General features: G+C 34.7%; 1 protein-coding gene across 1 annotated transcript in view; it reads left to right on the top strand.

Annotated features, from left to right (window-relative positions):
• LOC150082544 (E3 ubiquitin-protein ligase znrf2-like) overlaps window positions 1-16,591 on the top strand; it is a 148,144-nt gene extending 131,553 nt beyond the window's left edge. Inside the window, exons 3-4 of the mRNA XM_090378680.1 lie at window positions 8,819-8,924; window positions 16,252-16,591. Coding sequence (XP_090234806.1) covers window positions 8,819-8,924; window positions 16,252-16,309 — 164 coding nt within the window. The 3' untranslated portion in view covers window positions 16,310-16,591. The remainder of the gene's footprint in view (window positions 1-8,818; window positions 8,925-16,251) is intronic.
• The last annotated feature ends 7,165 nt before the right edge of the window (window positions 16,592-23,756 follow it).

The raw sequence follows: 23,756 nt of genomic DNA, 5'->3' as shown, positions 1-23,756 counted from the left end.
TGGCCTGTTTTCCCTGCCACACTTTCTCTTATGTTTTCATAACTGTGTGTGTGTGTGTGTGTGTGTGTGTGATCTTAACAACAACAAAAAAAGAAAAGAAACTAACAAGACTCCAATATTTCATTCTTTTATTCATAATAATGAATTAACATATGCATATATCCTGTAAATACTGTAGTGTTTATTATGGCAGTTATTGAAAGCAGACATTTTTCAATATTCTCTGAAGAAAATTGGTATGCAAAAATATGTAACTTCATTACTTCCTGAGCCCAGTAACATTACTGGCCTTTGGTAAACTTCAGAAGTATAGAATACTTATCAGAAGCTTTAGTTGAAGGAATCTTCCAGTTAATAGAGCTTCCTGGATCATTCAGTGCTAGGTATTCCTATTTTATTGTAATTAGTTTTTCTGTAACATGCACTCTATATAAATCAATATATAATCAGTCTTAATATATTATATATAAGGCACATTATAGCCATAGCAGCTTATGTGTCATTAAGCCTCCATAACAACAACAAAATATTATATATAATATTACTTGTGTCCCCTTTTTTATAATGAACATTAGGGTGCGAGTTACTCTGCCATCCCTTGAAAATTTAGAGTTTCTAGCAAACTATACTTATCAGTGGGACCAACTGATGGTGTTACCAACAGCAAATTCTAAATGGGAAGCATTCAAGAAAGTAATCTTGGAAGCTACTAGGCTTTTTGTTCCAACTAAGAAATACTGTTCTAGGTTTAGGCCCAAATGAATGTCAGATGAACTAATGAGACTTGTGGCAAAGAAGAAAAATGCATGTGATGCATATAAATTATCAGGTGACACAGATATAAGCTAGTCTGTAATCAAAGTCACAAAGGGGGTTAGGCAAGCGAAGGTAGATTATGAGAAATCTTTGCCAATGGATGCAAAGAAAAGCAGCAAACACTTCTTTACTTATGTAAACTCTAAAAGGAAGGGGATGAATTAGATTGGTACACTTGATATCAATGGTTTGACTGTAGATGATCATTCTCAGATAGCTGCCAAATTAAATTAGTATTTTGCATCTATTCACACATGAGGAGTTATTCAAGGAGGAGAGGGCCAGATGTTCGTCAAATTCTTAACAGGGAGTTAAATGATTTTGAAAAATCATTTAATTCTCTGTTAAGAGCAAAGTGGAGGAGAAATTGTTGAAGTTGATAGCCTAAATAAATTTAAGGCTGAGCTGGACAGGTACTTAGAACGAATGGAGGGGTGAAATAAGCAAACTCTTAGCTAATTATGAGAGTATCCTTGGACTCAGGGGAAGTCCCCATGGATTGCAGATGTGCAAATGTATTTCCAATTCACAAAGGGGGAATAAAAGGGTGACACAAGTAATTACAGGCCTGTTAGTTTGACTTCTGTTCCAGGGAAAATAATGGAATCACTGGTTAAAGAAGCATTGCAGGATCATCTAGACAACACTGCAGCAGTAATTCAGACACAGCATGGGTTTGTTAAGGGAAAGTCTTGTCTGGCAAATTTGATTGGATCCTATGATACTATGATGTGGTCACAAAGGAACTGGATGAAAAAAATAATTTTGATAATTATATACTTGGTTTTCAGGAAAGTTTTTTGATACTGTTGCACATGGAAGACTACTGTACAAATTGGAGCAGTATGGCAATAGGGGCAAGTTGCTACAATGGATAAAATGATGGTTCAGTGGGAGAAGACAGAGAGTGATAATCAATGAATACTGCTCTGTCGACTAATGTTATTAGTGGTGTCCCTCAGGGTATGCTGTTGGGCCCATTGTTGTTTTGTATATTTATCAATGATATTCATGAAGGTATATCAAACTTAAATGTCAAAGTTTGCAGATGATACAAAGGTTGGCGGATTTGTTAATAATCAGAAGGTATGCTGTATGCTGCTGCAACAGGATCTGGAAAAGTAAGGCAGATGGGCTGAGAAGTGGCAGCTGAAGTTTAACATATTGACAAATGCAAATTACTGCATATGGATAGAAGTTACTCCAGAGAAAGGTACCAACTGTGTTGTACGACACTCAGGAGAATGAAAGAGACCTGGGGATAATTGTGCAGTCAGATATGAAGTTTTCTTAACAGTGCAGACAGGCTGCCAGAGTAGGTCATTGGTTCTTATCAATGATATACAGGAATTTTGTGAGCGGGGATAAGGATGTGATTATCCCTTTGTATAAGGCAATGGTCAGGCCACACCTTGAGTACTGCGTACAGGTCTGGAAGTCTCATTTTAGGAAGGATGTAGAGTTGCTAGAACGAATACAGAGAAGGGGAACAATGTGGTGCGCTTACGAAGAAAGGCTTAAGTTCTGCAAATTGCAGCATCTGGAAACTAGGCAGCTGTGAGGCGATCTGATTGAGATGTATAAGGCCTTGAATGGATCGAGCAGGCTCAATGCTGATGGGATTCTTCCTCTTGCTCAGATTACAAACCAGAGGGGTCATAAACTGAAATTGAGGAAAGACAGTTGTCAAACAGATGTGCAGAAATTTTCCTTTAGCCAGCAGGTAGTTGATTGCTAGAACAAAGTTCCATATGTCATTGTGGAGGTTGATAGCTTAAATAGATGCAAGGTAGAACTGGACAAAACTTTCCCATTTCACCCATCCATTTGGAACAAATGGATGGGTGAAATGGGAAAGTTTTTTTTTTTTGGCTGATGCTGTATAAGCTTGTTTTCTTGTATCATATGCCTCTACTAATGCTATTGCTAAACTTATGCACATAATAATTTTATAAGAGATATGTGTACATACATACACTGTGTTGACTGAGTGTGGTGATATAAGGTTAGCATTAGTAGAGGCATTTGATGCAAGAAAGCAAGCTTATGCAGCATCAGCCAAAAAAAAAAAAAAAAACCCACTTCCACTTCACCCCTCTGTTCGTTCAAAATACCTGTCCAGCTGAGCCTTAAACTTATTTAGGCTATCAACCTCCACCACAAGGGATGGAAGTCTGTTCCACCAACCAACCACCCGCTGGCTAAAGGCAAATTTCCGCACGTCTAACCTACATCTGTCTTTCCTCAATTTGAATTTATGCCCTCTCAGGTGAATTTTCTGAGCTAGAGGAAGAATCCCATCAGCATTGAGCATGACTAAACCATTCAAGGCTTTATACACCTCTATCAGATCACCTCGCTGGTGCCTAGTCTCCAGACACTGTAATTTGCAAAACTTAAGCCTTTCTTCATAAGAGCACCCCTTTGTTCCATTCACTAATCTTGTTGCCCTTCTCTGTACTCGTTCGAGCAGCTCTACATCCTTCTTGAAATGAGGCCTCCAGACCTGTATACAGTACTCTAGGTGTGGCCTGACCATCGCCTTATACAATGGAATAATCACCTCCTTATCCCTGCTGGAAAAATTCCTGTATATCATTGACAATACTCCATGAGCTACTCTTGCAGCCCGTCTGCACTGCTCAGAAAACTTCATATCTGCCTACACAATTACTCCCAGGTTCTTTTCATTCTCTACCACTGTCAATGTAGTACGATAGAGTTGATACGTTGCTCTGGGGGTTACTGTTTCCCATATGTAGTATTTTACATTTGTCAATGTTAAACTTCATTTGCCACCTCTCAGCCCATCTGCTCAACCTTTCCAGATCCTGTTGCAGCAGCATAGTGTCAGTAGTGTCCTTGACAACCCTGCCAACCTTTGTATCGTCTGCAAACTTGGACATTAAGCGCGATATACCATCATCAATATCATTTATAAATACAGAAAACAATAATGGACCCAACACTGAGCCCTGAGGGACTCCACTAATAACATCAGTCCACGATGAGCAGTGTCCATTGATTACCACTCTCTGTCTTCTACCCCTCAACCACCCCTTTATCCATAGCAGCAATTTGCCTCCAATGTCACACTGCTCCAATTTGTGTAGCAGTCTTCCATGTGCAACAGTATCAAAAGCCTTTCTAAGATCCAAGTATATAATATCAAAGTTATTCCCTGCATCCAGTTCTTTTGTGACTGCATCATAGTATCCAATCAAGTTGGTCAGGCAAGACTTCCCCTTAACAAAACCATGCTGTGTCTGAGCTATAACTGAAGTCTTGTCTAAATGATCCTGCAGTGCTTCTTTAACCAGTGCCTCCATTAATTTTCCTGGAACAGAAGTTAAGCTCACAGGTCTATAATTACTTGTGTCAGCCTTTGATCCTCCTTTGTGAATTGGGGTCACATTTGCACATTTCCAGTCTATGGGTACCTCCCCTGAGTCCAAGGAAGCTCTCATAATTATGGCTAAGGGTTTGCTTACTTCCTTTGCTGCCTCCTTTAATATAACTGGATAGATCCCATCTACCCCAGGTGCCTTTCTTGTGTTTATCTTCAACAGTTTCTCCTCCACTTTACTCTCAGTTATTTCAAGATTCTGTAGCTTACTGCTAGAGTTGAATACACCTCTGGCATTACCCTCGCTGAATAACTCCTCATGTGTGAATGTCGATGCAAAATATTCATTTAGTTTGTTAGCTACCTGAGCAGGATCATCAACACTTGACCCATCAATATCAAGTGGACCAATCTGATTCATCCCCTTCCTTCTAGAGTTTACATAAGTAAAGAACTCTTTGCTGTTTTTCTTTGCATCCCTTGCCAAGGATTTCTCGTAATCTGCCTTCGCCTGCCTAACCTCCTTTGTAACTTGGTTGCATATCAACTTGTATCTATCATAGGCTTCTGTGTCATGTGTTAATTTGTATGTATCCCATGCATTTTTCTTCTCTGCCATATGCCTCATTAGTTCATCTGACATCCATTTTGGCCTAAACCTTGAACAATATTTCTTAGTTGGTATGTAAAGCCTAGTAGCTTCCAAGATAAGTTCTTTGAATGCTTCCCATTTTGAATTTGCTGTTGGTAACATCATCAGTTGGTCCCACTGTATAGAATTTAAATACTGTCTCAGTCCATCGTAGTCGCCTTTACGGAAGCAATAACCCTTCCCTTTACCCCTAATGGTAGTTACCTCTTTGAGTAAATCCCACTTCAGCACACTGTGATCACTGCCACCTAGTGGTTCATTTATCTGCAGATTCTTAATGCATGAAGAATCACTGCTGATAATCAAATCAAGAGTATTACTCCCTCTAGTTGCCTCCCGAACATGCTGATGTAGAAAACAATCATCCAATAAATCCACAAAAGTCCTGCTAGTGTGTGAGTAACCAGCCCCCAAATTCCAGTCAATATCTGGGAAATTAAAATCTCCCATTATAAGACACTCTGATTTACTGGCCCACTCTATTTCCCTGTACAGTTCCTTATTATACTCTTAAATAGGTTTAAGGCATTGCATTGTTTTCTAACTGTATTTTTGTAGTTCAGTTAATTTTTTTTTTTTTTTTTTGAAAGTTACTGCAGAAAGAAGGTGACTTAGTTGAGATACTTGAGGTTTTTTTGCAATAAAGGTACTGTTAAATACTTGAAGGGAAACAAAACAGCCATTTGAAGTCAAATTTAGAGTAAAAAAAATTGGATTTGAATTCAATGTAATTTTTTTTAAGTTATGTGGGGTTTTTTTTCTTATTAGCGTAAGAAAATTTTAATGCAATGTCATCATTCATCATTACTTGCTCGAGTGGAGCATACGAAAAAAATTCCAAAGATAACCATTAAATGGACTTTATATGTAGATACTTTTTCTAATAAAGGTGTTGATTTAAAGTTTCATTTCTGTAGATGTAGTCCAAGGTTGGTTAGCAATGCGTATTATCTATATGCTTCATTCATTTTATGAGATTTGAGTTCAGTAATGACCATATTTTTAAGTTATCTGATAAAATGTTCTCTAAATAAACAGTAGGTCATCAAACATATTTTCACATAAAAGAATGGAGTCCTTTTCCTCTTCAGTTACCTTATCTCATATGTGTAGCGACAGTCCTTTGTTTTAGTTCACTAACTGTTATTTTCATTTGACCTTATACATAAATTTTGATGTACTGATAAATTGGTTTTTTCCTCATTGTCAAAATACAGTTAATTATAATTACCTGTTTCTTTCACTGTTTTATATCCTTGATACATTCATGAAGGGACAGCCACTCCACCAGTCTGAATTGGAAACCTAGTGACATGCTGCCTTTTTAATCAGAAATGAATGATGGAGCTTATTTCTTGGACTAACTTTTGAGTTGTTTACTATATTTATGAAGGGATACAAAAAAAATTATATAAAGAATTTTTTTTAACAAAAACCAGAATAACTCTGCATCTTCAATTACAGTTCTCATTGCAATTGGATTACAATATGTATGAGTATTGCACTTACTGACTTTTGAGGGCTTTTAAACATTTATGTTCTGTTTATACCCCAGCATGACCACTAGATCAGAGGAGTTTATAACTAATCATTTAGTATTAGTGACAAATGATGCAAAGAAGCAAGCTTCTATAGCATCAGCCAAAAAAAAAAAAAAAAAAAAAAACCCTGTCTATTCCGTACATCCTCTCTAATTTTTCTAATCCTTCCTTAAATTTATTCCAGCAGTCAGTTACTTACTGGTTGAAAGCAAATTTTCACATATCTATCCTGCAACCATCCTTTTTCAATTTGTTCCATTATGCCTGTTGTGCAAGAAAGAAAGAGTAAGGATGCCATCAGCATTTAGTTTACTCAATTCATTGCCTTAAACATTTCAGTCAGTTCTTGCAAGAGCTTAGTTTCCAAGCGCTGCAGTTTGCAGAACTGAAGGCTTTCGTGGTACTCTAGTACCCTTTCCCCCCTAACTAATCTCGCTAATCTTCTCTGCACCTTTTCCAACAGATCCACATCCTTCCTAAAATGAGGCCTCCAGACCTGTATGCAGTACTCAAGATGTGGCCTGACCATTGCCATATACAATGGGATAATTGCCTCCCAATTCCTGCTAGCAAAATTCCTGTATATCATTGACAAAACCTCATGACCTGTCCTGGCAGCCTGTCTGCATTGCTGAAAGAACTTCATATATGACTACACAATTACTCCAGGTCTTTTTCATTTTCCACTCCCTGAGGGTAACATCACACAATTGGTACTTTGGAATTACTGCTACCCATATGCAATATTTTGCATTTGTCAACGTTAAACTTCAATTGCCATTTCTCAGCCCATCTGCCTAACTCTTCTAGATCCTTTCAGGAATATACCATCATTAACCACCCTGCCAACCTTTCTATCTTCTGTAAACTTGGACATTAAGCCTGATACTCACCAGATCAGTAATAATCTATAATTTGTTATGCTTTTTTTTGATATGGTGGTTGAAAGGCATGGTTATTACATAGGTGAAAAAAGATTTAAATAAAAATACTACCCAATTGGATATCATTTGATAAATATAAAAAAGAACAATGGAGCCAACTCTGATCCCTGAAGGATTCCACTAATAACATTAGCCCACAAAGAGCAATGCCCATTGATTGCCACTCTGTCTTCTCCCATTTGTCCATCCCTTTATCCATATCAGCAACATACTCTTAATACCACACTGCACCAATTTGTACAGCAGTCTTGACTAACCATATAAAAAACCTTCTTGAAATATAAGTATATAAAATCTAATTTATTTTTTGCATTCATTTCCTTTGTGACCACATCATAGTATCCAATCAGATTGGTCAGACAAGATTTCCTTTAACAAAAAAAAAAATTTTTTAACAAACCCACTGTGTCTGAAGTATAATTGCAGCCTTGTCTAGTCAGTCCTGCATTACTTTTAATAGTGGCTGGCTTCTGTTATTTTCCATGTAACAGAAGTTAAACTAACAGGTCTGTAATTACTTGTCACCCATTACTTTAAACCAGTATTTACTAATCAACCAGTCATTTAGAAATTATTACTTACTAATCATGATCTAAATATGCTTAACAGTTGAAATTCATTTCGACAGCAAATTCAATTCTTAACTTTATTTATTAGTCATGTAGGTGCTATTTTCACCTTAAACAAGTGTATTACTGCACCTTTATGCTTGATCACTCAGCTATATCAGGCCTGAAATAAACTTCCTCTTTATTTACTGGGATGACCAGGTAGATCGGAAAAGTTCACAACATAGAGAATACAAGAACATCACTGTATTTATTGCTCATGCTTGGCTACACAAGCATGAGCTTTAACATGGACATTAACACAGCTATGGTGAACCAGAATGAGTTCAAATCATAGTGTGATAAATGTTTGTTCACTGAAGATCTTAAGGAGGAAGTTAATAAAATAATATCATAAGAATACATCAAAAAAAGTAAAGCAGATGTGGGGAGGCACTGTTGAAAGAGAATAAAATTTTTTAAAAAATATATTCATAATGATTGGTTTAGGTGAAATAATTTTTTTTTTTTTTGCATTATTTCCACATTGATACTGTTATCTTCATGGATGAAATTATGTGCAGTACAAAATGAGCTTCATCATCAAGACTCTTCCTTTTACAAAGATGTTTACATAAATCTAAATCCTTGCATATTGCTTGTGTATTTTTTATGATCCATTGGGTATTACCCCTTAACTAGAGCTTGTTGTATAATATATTATAATTACAGTTGCTAGATGGCTGAAATTGAAAAATTAATAGTCGGTTTAGTGAGTGAAGCTGGGCATACAAACTTCATTTTGTTGATCATTGAAGATAACTTTTCAGTCCTGTATTGATATTTGAATCACAGCATTATTATTTACAGACATGGCCATAAACTTATTTACAATAGCACTAGTGTTGGGAAATTTGTGCATGCTTAGCAGTGTCAGAATTCTAATTCAGTGATTGTTTTTATCACCACAGAGGATGAGTTAACAGAAGATAAAGGAGAATGTGTCATATGTTTAGAGGATTTAGTTAAAGGTGACATCATTGCCAGACTACCTTGCCTCTGTATATATCACAAAACGTAAGTAGCTGTAATGTTTAACAAAAGTATAATTGTTGAATAATTTGCGATATTATTCTTCATATAGAATGGACACTATTTTCAAAATAGTTAAATTACTAATTTTTGTGAATACATTTAAGAGGATAAATTAATTAAATCAGAAACTGCAATTTTTCTTGAAAAACAATTTTCTTTATAATGATATATATATATATATATATATATATATATATATATATCATTATAAAGAAAATTATATAAAATATATATATATTTTAAATAAATAAATGCACAAGGCATAATACTTTAAGAGTTTGGTATCTATATAATATCGGTGTTTAGATACACCATAGATAACTCTTAAAAAACTACGAAGTAGTTGTTGTAGGCATCATTTGCTTTTTCTCATATTGTGCTCTGCCTTCACAACGAGTTGCCATGATATTGCACTACTTCGAATAAATAACGCTTCACTAATAGAGAAGACTATTGTTATTTATTCTCGGTTGAGTACCACCACCCAGACAGCACTGTTTCACGGCTATTGGCCAATCATCAGTGGGTGGGCAGGTACCCTGGTATTGCAGATATGATGACCCAGTTGTGAAGATAATCACACAATATGAGAGATGCCAAGAGGTGTAGATGTGAATATTTTAAATAAATAAATGCACAAGGCATAATACTTTAAGAGTTTGGTATCTATATAATATCGGTGTTTAGATACACCATAGATAACTCTTAAAAAACTACGAAGTAGTTGTTGTAGGCATCATTTGCTTTTTCTCATATTGTAGTTTTTTAAGAGTTATCTATGGTGTATCTAAACACCGATATTATATAGATACCAAACTCTTAAAGTATTATGCCTTGTGCATTTATTTATTTAAAATATTCACATCTACACCTCTTGGCATCTCTCATATTGTGTGATTATCTTCACAACTGGGTCGTCATATCTGCAATACCAGGGTACCTGCCCACCCACTGATGATCGGCCAATAGCCGTGAAACAGTGCTGTCTGGGTGGTGGTACTCAACCGAGAATAAATAACAATAGTCTTCTCTATTAGTGAAGCGTTATTTATTCGAAGTAGTGCAATATCATGGCAACTCGTTGTGAAGGCAGAGCACAATATGAGAAAAAGCAAATGATGCCTACAACAACTACTTCGTAGTTTTTTAAGAGTTATATATGGTGTATCTAAACGCCGATATTTTATATATATATATATATATATATATATATATATATATATATAAACATTACAAAAAATTCCTATAAATTTTTAAAATTTTAAATTATAAAAATTTTTTGATCAAACCTTGTATGTTGTAATAATTATTGTAATTATTACAACATACAAGGTTTGATCAAACAGTTGAAGGTTCCACTAAAATTAATATCATTCAATGATAACTGTTTATACAGGTAGTTCTCGAGTTTACAGTTAATTCGTTCCTAGCGTGCGCTCATAAAGTGAGAATTTATTTCCCATAGACCTAATGTTAAAAATAGGGGTTACGTTATCAACAATGAAATTAGTTAGCTAATTACTTTGTTTAAACAATGATTGATTTATCCAAAGAAATGAAAGCGTAGCCTGTAAAATCAAGCAAATTATAATAATAGAGAAATTATTTATGACTTACAAATGTTGAAGAATGTTTATTCTTCATCATAGACTAAATGCATGCTCTTTGATCACTCATTATTGGCTCGGCACTCGTTGGTTTGTTGCACAAGGAGTCATCGTCTTCAAAAATGCTTCAAGAGGCATTTATTTCCAAGATAATCTTTTTCTTTATAAATTTCAATAGCATGCATAAGCATTTTTTAACGGAACGCACAAATTGCAACTAACGCGATTTGCACGGAGTAACAAATTTACGAAGCTTTAAAAGAAAAAAGAGTGAAGAGAAGATTCTGAAAATTAATTTGTTTTTTATACAATTAAGATTTAAGTAAAGGGCAAACACATTTCACCATAATAACATAAAAACCCACATAATTCCAGCTATCGGTATTTTCACAAATGCAATAACATCAGGTTTACTACCTGTTTATAATTGCTTGCAGTAACAGAAAAAGCCCAATAAACTGGAAGTGCAAATTGTTTTATTGTTTTATGGTCGTTACCTCCAGAAATGGTGTTTTAGAAAAATATCACAAAGCTGTTCAAAATTGGTTCTTATAACAGAACATATGATAACGATGCGAGTGTAGTGCGTTTAATGATTTGAATTGGTAACTAATACAATTTACGTTAGAAAAACGACCTTTTAGGGAGTTATATAGCAAAATTTGAACTTCCGAGGTTGTGGAATGAATTACCAAAAAAACAATGTGTTATTGGGTTCACATTACGATATTCTCACGATATGATGGTAACGGATTAATATCGTATCGGGGTACGCTGTATTGTATAGCTACGCGTGTGGTTTGAAATGCGGTATTTATAAATGTTTAACATTCATTTTTTGCAATTAATATTTTTGATTTTGTTGATACTTGAAAAAAAAACTCGTAAAGCGAGAACTGCCTGTGTTGTTAATATTCTTCAGTATAATCTCCTTCTGTAACCACACTTCTTCCATCATGCCTACTATTGGTCACATTTTTTGAAGTCTTCTTTTGTAAATGCTTTTAGGTGATCCACCCTGTTTGATTAGATTTCCTGAAAGACTCAGATTTTCTTTTTGCATCAATTTTGGAAATAGCCGAAAATTGCATGGTACATGAAATCAAGGAGAGGGGAAGTTGTTCTGACCAAATTACGAATTGGGCATATACACATCACACGTGGTTATCTGCAGCGTGCCAAAGAACCTCCAAGGTGCTAAACATCCAATACTATCCAAACAATCAAATATATACTGATAGAATGCCCAACCTATGAAAATGATAGACAACAGATTTTCTCATCATTATATAAAAGAAATCAAAACATCAACCTCAAAGATATTCTAGGCAACAAGGAATTTTGGAGGCTGTAAACCCCTGGCCTTATTATTATTATTTCTCCCTGATTGGGGGTTCTACCTTGTGACTGGTATTGCTACCAAGTACACAGGGTGGTTGTTGTTATGTCTGGTGTTACTGTTGGTCGAGGAACTCTGACTATCCTATAGGTGTTCAGGATTGAGACTTTCTGGAGTTCCTTGTAGGTGTTTGCTGGGAGACCTATTGCTGCTAGACTCTTATGTAGGGTCTTTGGCACCATACCTATGGCTGACACAATGATCGGGATGATCATAACTTGTTGCATGTGCCACACCACTCCTGTCTCAGGTTCGTGTACTTCCTGAATTTTTCCCCATTGGTTTTCTGCATGTTGCGCCAGTGTTGGGTACTGCTATGTCTATCAGATAGGTAGCCTTTTCCTTCTTGTCTACAAAGGTTATGTCTAGTCTGTTGTGCGGGATTGTCCTATCCGTTATTATGGCATGGTCCCAGTACAGCTTGTGGGTTGGGGTCTCTAGTACTGCCTGGGGTTCGTACTTGTAGTATGGTACACTTTCTTCGATCAACTGGTATTTCCTTGCTAGCTTCTGATGTATTATCCTGGCTACTTGGTCATGTCTATGAGTGTACTCCTCAGTCTGGGTGATCACCTTGCATCCCGCAGTGATGTGTTGGATCGTTTCTGAGGCCAGGTGGCATCGTCAACATGTGGCATCGAATACTCCAGGCTCCTTGGCGATGTATTTTCTGTAGTTCCTGGTGTTGATTACCTGGTCTTGGACAGCAAGCATGAATCCTTCCGTCTCGGGGAAGAGCGTCCCACTCGTGAGCCATGCATTGGAAGCAATTTTATCTATGTAATCTTGATGGAGATCATTGTAGTGTCTGCCATGGAGTGTCTTCTCTGCCCATCTTTCTAGCTTTGTTTGTGCCTCCTGGTTGGGGAGGTTACTCCTCGCTTAGGTTGAGTGGGGTATACCGCTTGTCTATCTTCCTTATGGCTTGCTGGAATGCTGCTGTGTGTTTCTGGAAGTAATCCGTCAGGTTAACTATCACTGTCTTCTGTTGCTCAATAAGATCTATCAGGCCCCTTCCTCCTTTCTGGGCAATTGTCAGTCTCTCCACGGCAGATTTTGGGTGGTGTTGACAGCTCTTGGTCATCATTGTCCTTGTCTTTCTCATGATATCCTCCAGCTCAGTGTTAGTCCAGTCTATGACCCCAAAGGAATATGTTTAACTGTGTTCCCTCCATTCAGCTTTGCTTTCAGCAGGTTTCTGAGTCTCTGATGGTATTTTTCGGTCAGGCAGGCCTTAATTTCCTTGTACTGTAACTGTTGAGCCTGCATCATCACCAAGCATTTGTAGGCCTCTCCCTCTGCCATTGTTTCGATCTCTTTATCAGTCTGCAGCTGATAATTTTGGTTGACTAATTTTCCTTGGTGCAATCCATGGGTCTTGCATTTGTCTAGACCAAATTCCATCCTAATATTGTTACTGAATTCTTTGGTGATCTGGAGTAGTTGCTGGAGGTGCTTCTTGGTTCCCGCGTACAGCTTGATGTCATCCATGTACATCAGGTGGGTGAGGGTGTACAGGTTCTTCCTTCCTTCTTTGAGGTTATATCCGTACTTGCTACTGTTGAGCATGATGGATAGCGGGTTAATTGCTAGACAGAACCACAATGGGCTCAGGGCATCTCCCTGAAAGATTCCTCTCCTGATGGGGGTTGGCCTGGTTTTGATGTTTTCGACCTTAATGGAGGTACTCCATTTCTCCTAAATTTGTCACTATCAGATTGACTTTGTAGATGTTCAGTGCCTCTATAAGCCAGCTATGAGGCACTGAGTCGAAGGCCTTGCGGTAATCGATGTAGGCTGTGTACATGCTGCGACGCTTCTTGTAGGCTTGCTCCATAACCAATGGCATCTATGGCTAATTGCTCCTTGCATCCTTGCTAAGCCATTTGCATCCTTTCTGCTGTTCCGTCATTATGTTCTGGCTCTCCAAGTGGTCTGATATCTTCCTGGCTATGCAGGTGTGTGTGTGTGTGTCGTGTACATCGTTGGGAGGCAGGTGATTGGCCTGTATTTTGCCGGATTTCTCGTATCTTGGTCTTTAGACTTCAGATATGTGATTCCTTGAGTGAGAAACTTCGGGATTGTCTCTGGGTGCTTATTATTATTATTAGCCATATGGTGCAAGGAAGCCTGGTGCTTACGCTGCACCAGCCAAAAAAAAAAACCAAGCCCATACTCACCAGATGTGAGCTCTTGGCTGTAAAGGGCAATAAAGATTATCTTTATGTATTAGACATTTTTAGATTCATGCGGACAATCACCGTAAACTGTAAATAAAGATATACATATAACAGTAAATATTTAACCCCCATACATTTGATCAAGATATAGAGAATATAATATGCATACAGAGAACATAATATAACAAATGAACTGGTGCACTATGATCTCCATTGTCAGTGCACCAATTAACATCAAACCAACCAACAGAAAAACCCTAGGTAAGCTAATGTTGAAAGCATACTCTACTGGTAAACAATCCTGGCTGTATTTTAATACAAGATGTGTATGTGTTGCTGATGGATTGATGCCAATAAAATTTAATTTTTAGTGCATCGTGGACTTTAAAAACCCTACTTCTTACAAAATATTTTCCATCTTTTAGAAAACCTCTGGTTATTTTGTAAAAAGATTTGAGTTTTTTGCCTTTTTTTGTCAAAAAATTTCCTGTTTTTCTCCTGCTTGTAATTACTTGATCTGATTTTTCAAAAGTTAGAAGTTGGCAATTATGTGTACATCAGTACTCTTAACCCTACAGAAGCATACTGCCATTCATCAACTTTTTTACAAGCCTGTACTATTACTACAAGTAAGAGTAGGCATTTTTATAGTTTTTTTTGAAATTTGGCATAGGAGGATTCACCCTTTAAACTAGATTAAGATTGTGGGCTTGTGCATGCTGAAATTGAAGTTCTCTTGAATTCAAATCAAGTTGATAGCTGAATCAAATAATATATATACACAGTGAAAATTTTGTTATCTGCCACTCAGATAACTGGAAACAACCAGTAACCAGAATTTAAATTCTAGAACCATTTTATTTTCAATTGATTTTTATCAAAAATATAATTCTGTATAATCAAACCTCATTTTTTGGCACATTACTAAAATATCAGGTGCTTATTTATGACAGCATATTTTATTTCCTTTTATTATAAACCTTTACTTATTATTTATTACAGTATGAAAAGAATATACATTGTACTGAATGCACTGCTGTATGCAAAGAAAGGTCTAATCAATATAGAGTATTATTTATTTTATTTTTTTCTGTTGCATGTCAAATTAAAGAACTTTGCAAAAACCCAAAACTAAAATAATTATGTTTTGGTAGTGCCTGTTTAAATAAAAGTGCTATAGTTATTTTACAATACTGTACAATGTTTCTTAAAAATATTATAAGATTAAATTTTAATGTTTTAACTGCATCTTACATATTTTTTTTTTTTTTGTTGGTTAAAATATGATGTACATTAATACATATCCAAAATTCGAGTTTCGATATTCTAATCAGTGTGTGTGTCATTTGAAAAATTGGAAATAAAATGAAACTTACAGTTTAAATTACACTTTTATTGTCAGAAATTATGACCCTGTTTCCAATGTTGAGGGAACTGTGGTTCATATTTACTGCCTTTTTAATGTTAATTTAGCACATAAGCTGAGGCATTGGTAAGCTCCTCAAGACTATTTCTGTAGGACAATTAGGTATTTGTTAACCTATATTAAATTTATTTTATATGCAAAATTAATTGTTTTGCTTTTTTTTTTTTTTTTTTATTAAAAGTACTTAGCATAAAATTCCTTTATATAGTTAACAAAATGTTTGGCGATGCCAAGCACAGATCAGTGGGGAGTATTGAGTAGTGATGGGCATAATTGAATGATTAATAATCAATTATGAGATGTATGTAATGGTTTATGGCAATTTTTGTAATTGATCATATGAAATTAGTTGATTGAAATATCAAGAAGAGTTGTGACCAAACAGAACTATCGGCTTAGTGGTAAAACCACTTTCTCTTTAGTTTTGATGATATTAGATTGATTTTCCTTATTTTCTTCTTGTTAATTTCATAATCACCTAATTTGCATATAATTGATTATGAAAGTGCTAATATTAACTTTCATTTAGGACCCTCAATTATGCCCATTACTAGTATTGAATTTGGTATCCTGATCTTCCCCTAGGTAGCATATAGTGCATTTCAAACATGTGACATGCTGCAAAAAAATGGTTGGCCATCCCTGATGTACACATTTTTATCTGTCTAATTTCATTTGTATTTTTTTTTCTCCACAGGTGTATTGATGCCTGGTTCAAAGTTAATCGCTCCTGCCCAGAACATCCTCTAGACTGAATTCTGCAGTATATAATGATGGTGGTGTGCAGCATTCAAGGAGAAGTAAAAACAGCCAATGTATAAACATTACTAAAATGTGACAGTAAAGCACAATATGTTGTATTTGTTTGTGTGCTTGTCACTACTGGAGCAGCAGTTTTTATATTGGCTGACGTAAACATACTTTTAGTCAGTGTTGATTCTGGCTGTGTTGTAACTATAAATATACAGGGATAATGATTCCTAGATAGCATTTTGTCATCAGTTGTGCCTTTCTCACAGATAGATGCTACATCTCGTATCTGGAAGCACTTTGTGATAATTGCTATAAAAGTTTTAGAAGTTTCTCTAGTTTTATAAACACTTTAAAATGAGATTATCTTTTTCTTTTATATGACTTGGCAGTGACCGTGCTGAGAATAGATTTCTTCACTGCTGATATTAATAGTTGTATGTTTCCAATTGAAAAACATTAGCTCAAAAAGGCATGCAATTCCTTCTTATTAAAAAAATAAATAAATAAACAAATATTTAGTGATATAAAAGAGAATGTATAGTTTGAAAACAGCTTTTAGGAGTACATTTAAAATCTAACAGCAATAAAGTCAAAAATATGTTTAATTTTTTTATTTTAATTGGATGTATGGAATAATAACTGTGTACATTGTAATTCTAAAGTTAAAAAAATCAAAATTTTGTAAAGAATAATCGCATATCATTTATAAACCCAAGTAAATGCATCTTCATATCATCTTTGAAAGTTAAAACTGTATCTTTGTTAAATTATGGTGGTTACTATTGCAATAATATAATAACCTAAAGGGAACACTTCCTTTATGTTAATTTAGTCCTATATATATATATATATATTAACAGCAGAAAAATTATTTATGTAAAATTCATTCTCTTAAATCAAATTGTTTTTTAACAAAAGTAACAAAAAATGCTCATCATGAATACAGCATTGTAGTTTAAATACCAAATTCTGTCTTATTTTTAGGAGATTTGTCATTTAGATCTGTTTTGTCACATTTATGCTTAAATTTTTGAATTGGGTTAAATTTCTGATTAAACTGGGTTAAGTATTAGTTTCAGTTTAATTTTTAAGTTTAAATTTTGCCTAATCGGCTGCTTTTTTCCATCACTAAGAAAGTTCTTCAGTTTTGTTGCGTTAGTCTAAAATATAATCACTCATGTTCTTGTAAGATGAACAGAAACCCATTACAGAAAAAAAGAGAAAAAAAAAAAAAAAAACAGCCATTCTGTTCATATGACATTCAACTTGTCTACACTTTGAACTACATATGAAAGCTGGTTTTCACATACAAAACAAGTGTGATGAACTCTAGCACCTTTAAACTACCAACTCTGTATACCCTCATGCATAAACACAAGACTATGTATGTAGTTACTACACAGTTAAATTTGAGATCACAGTAATTAGTTGCATCTTTCATTATTTCTATTTGGTTAAAAAAAAAAAAGTGAAATTTGTTCTGCATAAGGTGAGACTAACTTTCATTTTGTATATGTGTTTGAATCTTTTCTGTCATATTGGTATGCTGCAGTCTCTCTCTCTCTCTCTCAAATTACTATAATTATTATAATAGCTAAAGTATATAGTTGTTATTTTACAAATCTAATAAATCTATTCCTGTGCAAGTTAAAGATGGAAATTCCACATGCATTTTCTAAATATATACAGGAACTCCCCGACTTAAGTAATACTCGACTTACGCAAATTCGACTTTACATAAATTTTTGCCGGCTGGCCAGTGCAAACTGAAAAAAATATGGAAACATATTTTGCCTCTGTATGGGATAAATGGAGATATCGTGAAAATATTGTAAATGTGAACCCAATAACACTTTTTTTTTTTTTTTTTTTGGTAATTCATTCCAAGACCTTGGAAGTTGAAATTTTTGCTATATAACTAAGCTATTTATCTCTCTAAAAGGTCATATTTATAATGAAAATTGCACTACACTTTCATCATTATCATATGTTCTGTTATAAGAATCAATTTTGAATGCCTTTGTGATAGTTTTCTAAAACTCGTTTCTGGAGGTCACAACCAAAAAGCAATAAAAACAATTTGCACTTTACAGTTTATTGGGCTTTTCTGTTAGTGCAATCTATTATAAACGGGTAGTAAACTCTATCTTATTAAATTTGCGATAATGCCAATAACTGGAATTCTATCGGATTTTACGTTACGATATTAGGGTGAAATGAGTTCCCCTTCACTGAAATCTTCAATCATATAAAAAACATAAATTTTCAGAATCTTCTCTTCCCTATTTATTTATTACAATGGTGAAGGGAAAGGGACCAGTGGAAAGTGCAAGTGCTGGAAGTTCTAGGAAACGAAACAAACAAAACTGATTTAGAAATGAAGATGAAAATGATTAAGAAGTATGAAACAAGACAAAGTTTGTCACCTATTGCAAGGGAATTAGGTCTCGCTGCTTCAACAGTGAATACTATTTTAAAGGACAGTGTGCGTATAAAAGAACATGTCAATGGATCAACGTACTTAAGATCTACAGTGATCACAAAACAGTGTTCAAGTGCTATATCGAAGATGGAACAGCTATGGAAAATCAGATTCAGAAGCAAGTGCCCCTGAATCAAATGGCCAAGCAAAAGCAAGAAGTATTTATGAAGATATTAAGAAAAAGTATGGCAAACCCCAAGCCAAGTTCATGGCAAGCATTGGGTGGTTTAATAGGTTCTGAAGCTGCAGAAACATTTTGTGATGTGTTGGGGAAAATTATTGATGAAGGCGGTTATTCAGCACGTCAAATTTTTAACGTTGACGAGACTGCTCTGTATTAGGAAAAAATGCTGGATCGAACATATGTTGCCAAAGAGGAAAAGACAATGCCAGGTTTCAAGGCTTCAAAAGATAGGGCCACGCTCTTGCTTGGGGCGAATGCAGTGGGAGATTACAGATTAAAACCACTGCTTGTGTACCATTCTGGAAATCCTTGTGCATTTAAGGGCATCAATAAAGCCCCCCTACCCGTGGAGTTCTGATCGAACCAGAGAGCATGGATAACAGTATCTCTCTTTGAGGATTGGTTTAAATGCTGTTTCATTCCCGAAGTTTAAAAATATTGTAAAGACAATGATGCTCCTTTCAAGATTTTGCTTCTATTAGATAATGCTCCTCGACATCCTACGCATTTAGATGATTTCAATTTGAACGCGAGAGTCATATTTCTATTGCCAAACACAATTTCACTCATCCAGCCTATGGATCAGGGTGTTATTTTGAAATTAAAAGCATACTATTTACACACAACATTTGCTCAGGCATTGTCTGCAGTAGACTCTGAGAAATATTTTACATTAAGAGACCTTTGGAAATCTTACAATATTTACTACACCATCACACATTAATATACACATTAATAAGGCCTAGGCAGAAATTACTAAAAGTTGTTTAAATGGCACATGGAAGAAAATATGCCCACAGCACGTAAAAGTATTCAAAGGATTTGAAAAAGATGAATCATATGAAAAAGTTACAGATAAGGTTGCAGAGCTACTTCAGTTTGAGGTTGTTGCCAAAGAGGTGGAGGAGTTAATAGAGGAAGAAGAGAAGGAATTATCTAACAAAGAACTTATTGACTTGCAGGCAGCGATAGTGAAAGAAGAAAATGCCGAGGAGCCGAGATTCTTCATCACCAGAGAGATGGCAATGGCATTTCTTGAAATTGCATCGACAATGGCGAGGTTTGAGAAGATGGATCCTGACAGCGAACGATTCATAAAAATTAACAGAGGGGTGAATTATATGCTTGCTACAAAAATCTACAATGAAAAGAAAAAAGCCACCGTCCAGTCATACATTAATATGTTCTTTCATAAGCGTGAGCGGCCGACCCCTTCTAAATCTCTACAGCCCTCAACCTCCGCAGCGGCATACTTATCAGCTGAAGACATTGATTCTGACAATGATGCTCGAGAGGTAAAACTTACTGACATTATGCCTGTCTTCTCTCTTTTTTTTGTAATTTTATAATTTGAAATTTTTTAAATTGCATGCTTTTGTAATTTTTCCTGTGCACGAGATAAAAAATTGAATAAATACAATAAATAATTTTATTCACATGTTGGTCGAACATTTCTTTTTTGATTCAATCAATTCAGCGAGCACAGTTGCAAGTGCTGCACAAGCATGGGGGAAATTTCAACTTACATAGAGTTCCATTAACCCTTATGTTAATCGGGGAGTGGCTGTATACCATTTTACTGTAATCTTAAAATAAGTGAAACTAGATGGTGCTTATTTTTTCATAACAGACACTTATTCATACTTTAACTGCTTCACTCATCTTATTATCAAAAGGCCTAATTATACCAGATGCTGGTTTTTTTTTCTTCTTTTTTTTTGATGATTTGCTTATTTGCTCAGAGTACTTTAACTTGTTATTTTACAGTGACCCTAATTTAGCAAGACTGTCATCTAAGTCAGTCTTGTTATTATTACTAAATTTTGTGAAAGAATGTTTTTAATAATTTCCTGTAGATAATCAGTATTAAAAGCATAAAAAAAATGCTGAAACACATTTCTCAGCCATTAAGCCATTTTAGTGTATCTCTATGAAATTATTTTTAAAAAAAGAGAGGGGGAAATTGCATTTTTGCATTTACATCTTCAGTGCTCAAAATAGTTAACCTTTTGTTCTTTTCTTAATTTATGGTTACTGGTACATCCCTATAAATACAATTAAAACATGTAACCTTAATGTGGAAATAAATTTGAAGGTATTTATATAGAACATTAGTAGGCCTAATCATAACCAGTGTGCTGTATTTTGGTTTATTTTCATATCTGCTCAAGGCACTTGACTCCATGTTTTGCAGTGAATTTCATTTTATTAGGTTGTTGAGTAAGTCTGTCTGTATTCCTATATTCAGTGTATGCACTTATTTAGCAATTTCTTGGGGGTGACCAGTATTATCAGCATAAAAAGTTTCATTGTTTGATGCTCTGCTCTTTTGAATATTTTTTTTTTTTTTTTTTTTTTTTTTTTTTTTTTTAGGACCATTAGCAACTATGGCCATATTGCTCTGGGGATATGCAGTGGTCATTCCCTGACCTTTCCGCATTCTCCGTATTTGGTGGTCATGGGCTCGACCCCCAGTCTAATCAAGAAGCATGTGCTACGCACTGCTGCTCCTGCCCACCTGGCTACGGAGGCGCCTTTGAATATTACTTCATAAAATCATTTTTACTCACCCCTTGGTGGTGGTGGTGGTGTGAAAACTTCTTTTCTTTTTAACCAATCATGCCATATTCCAAACCCATAGGGATTCAGTGAAAACCATATTAAAATTTAGGGCCACCCCTCCATGAAATGGATTGAAGTTATAAATATTAGCGGCGTACTTATCAGCATCAGATTGTAAAAAAAATCAGTTATTACTAAATTAACCAAACATCTATAGCAGTGATTTCCACTTCTGCAGACAGACAGTTCGGAATTTTGGATATTTCTTAATTCACATCAAAATATTGTTAATACATACAGCAAAAATTTTAAATCATTGATAATCTAAGCAGTAAAAGTTTTGAGTTTTTTAGTCCATAGTTTGTGCTCGGAGAAACCTAGCTTTTTGATTTATTTAATGCATACAGTGAATGTAAAACTAATTTTAAGCAAAGAAATTCAGATCCCTCTTTATAATTTCAACATTATTGAGTTATAATTTCAACATTATTAAGTACAGCTAAGAACCATAACCAAGTTGGATTTATTGGGGGGATATAGTTTCTCTAGAGCACTTGTACCAATACAGTTACTGTGTAAGAAATGGTTAATTTTAACTTTTAATTGCATTTAATTTACTGTAATTATTGCTCTTTTCATTTATTAAGTTTAAATCTGTTTCTGTTCCCGTATTAAAATACTTTGCAAGCCTGTGCATATGGTAACCATTAGAAAAAGGCCACTAAGAATGTGTGCCAAGGGCCCCCCAGACTACCTAAATCCAGCAGTGACTGTAACCTAATAGACTCAATGCTAATGCTTAATTTTGATCAATGAATTCTCTTTAAAGTGGTAATATAATTTTTCTCTCTTCGATAACAAATGCCATCATTTGGGAATGCATAGTAAAATGAGCATAATTTTATTCATACATGTAACTTTGGTTTGTGATATAGTTTTTTATTATTTGAGCTGAAGTTATTTGCATTAATCTCTCTGGATTACTAAACTTTTGAAGCAGGAAACTGATGAGAATAGGAATGGAGCTTATTGAATAGCATTTTGCACAGTATCCTGTGTATTGTAATTTTATATCCAGATAATACTTAAAAAAAAATGGACTTTAAGAATTTTAGCTTTGATGATAATCATGTGCTATCAAGAGCAGCAAAAAAAATATTTTTGGAATATATGAAAGAAGTAAACATATACACATAAGTATAAGCAAACCTTATTTATGATCATTATTTTGATTATGGACGATGTTATAAGTTAGTTGCAGGTTAATTAACTGTCTTATATTTGCTAACAGCATGCAGTTCATTTCATATATAGCAGAGCTGGGATAATTCAGAACTGAAAGGTCATCAAAATTACTTCAAATTAACCCTTTTTCTTTTTTTTTTAAACTAAGAATGTAAAATGAATATGCCCATTTTTAACTGGGCATAATTGCAAACATGATCTCTACTGGAAACATATTAGAAATGTAGTATTTGCTTTTTGTAGTTATCTGTATTGTATATTATTCAAACCTTATAAAGTTGTTTCTAAGTTATATTTTTTCCGTTTTAAAAATATTTAAAAAATTTTGACCATCATTCCCACCCCCTCCTGGAAGTAACTCTGTGGATCCCAAAGAATCGACAGATTCCAGTTTGAGAAATGCTGCTTTGGGGATCTTAAGATTATTGATAACCAGGCTATACTTGAGACTGATGACAAAAAAAAAAAAAAAAAAAAAATTGTTGCCCATGTAATTGTATATTAAAATAATTGTTTGCATTAAGTACTGTAAAGTTTCTGCTCTGTTGTATCGATGGTGCTGATAAAAACTCCTGTGTTTAATGAAAATTATTCTTATATTTTAATTTTTTTTTTTTTTTTTTTTTTTACAATTCCTAACATGAATAAAGCCTCACAGACTGAATTAAAAAAAAAAAAAAATTTCCTACTTTCCTATATAGAATAGGAAATTCTAGGGGGGGGGGGTTATTAGAATAACCAATATTCTGAATTATCCAAGCTCCACTATATGATGTCATAAAAATTACTCAATTTATTTATTTTAATCAAATTTAGTCAATCGATTTATTAATATTATTTTAATAAGGCATAATTGCAAACAAGCAGCACTCTAAACTAACATTTTAGTTTAGTGATTCATAAATTGTAAATGAATAGACCACCAGTAGCTGAGTTGATAATGCTGCAATCAGGTGCCTACTGCTAAAAATGAGTT

The sequence above is a fragment of the Mastigoproctus giganteus genome, chromosome 7 (assembly GCF_048544385.1).
Source record: "Mastigoproctus giganteus isolate SK-2022 chromosome 7, ASM4854438v1, whole genome shotgun sequence".
NCBI lineage: Eukaryota > Metazoa > Arthropoda > Arachnida > Uropygi > Thelyphonidae > Mastigoproctus > Mastigoproctus giganteus.
Note: the sequence above shows the minus strand (reverse complement) of the source record. Positions and strands in the feature narration are given on the sequence as shown.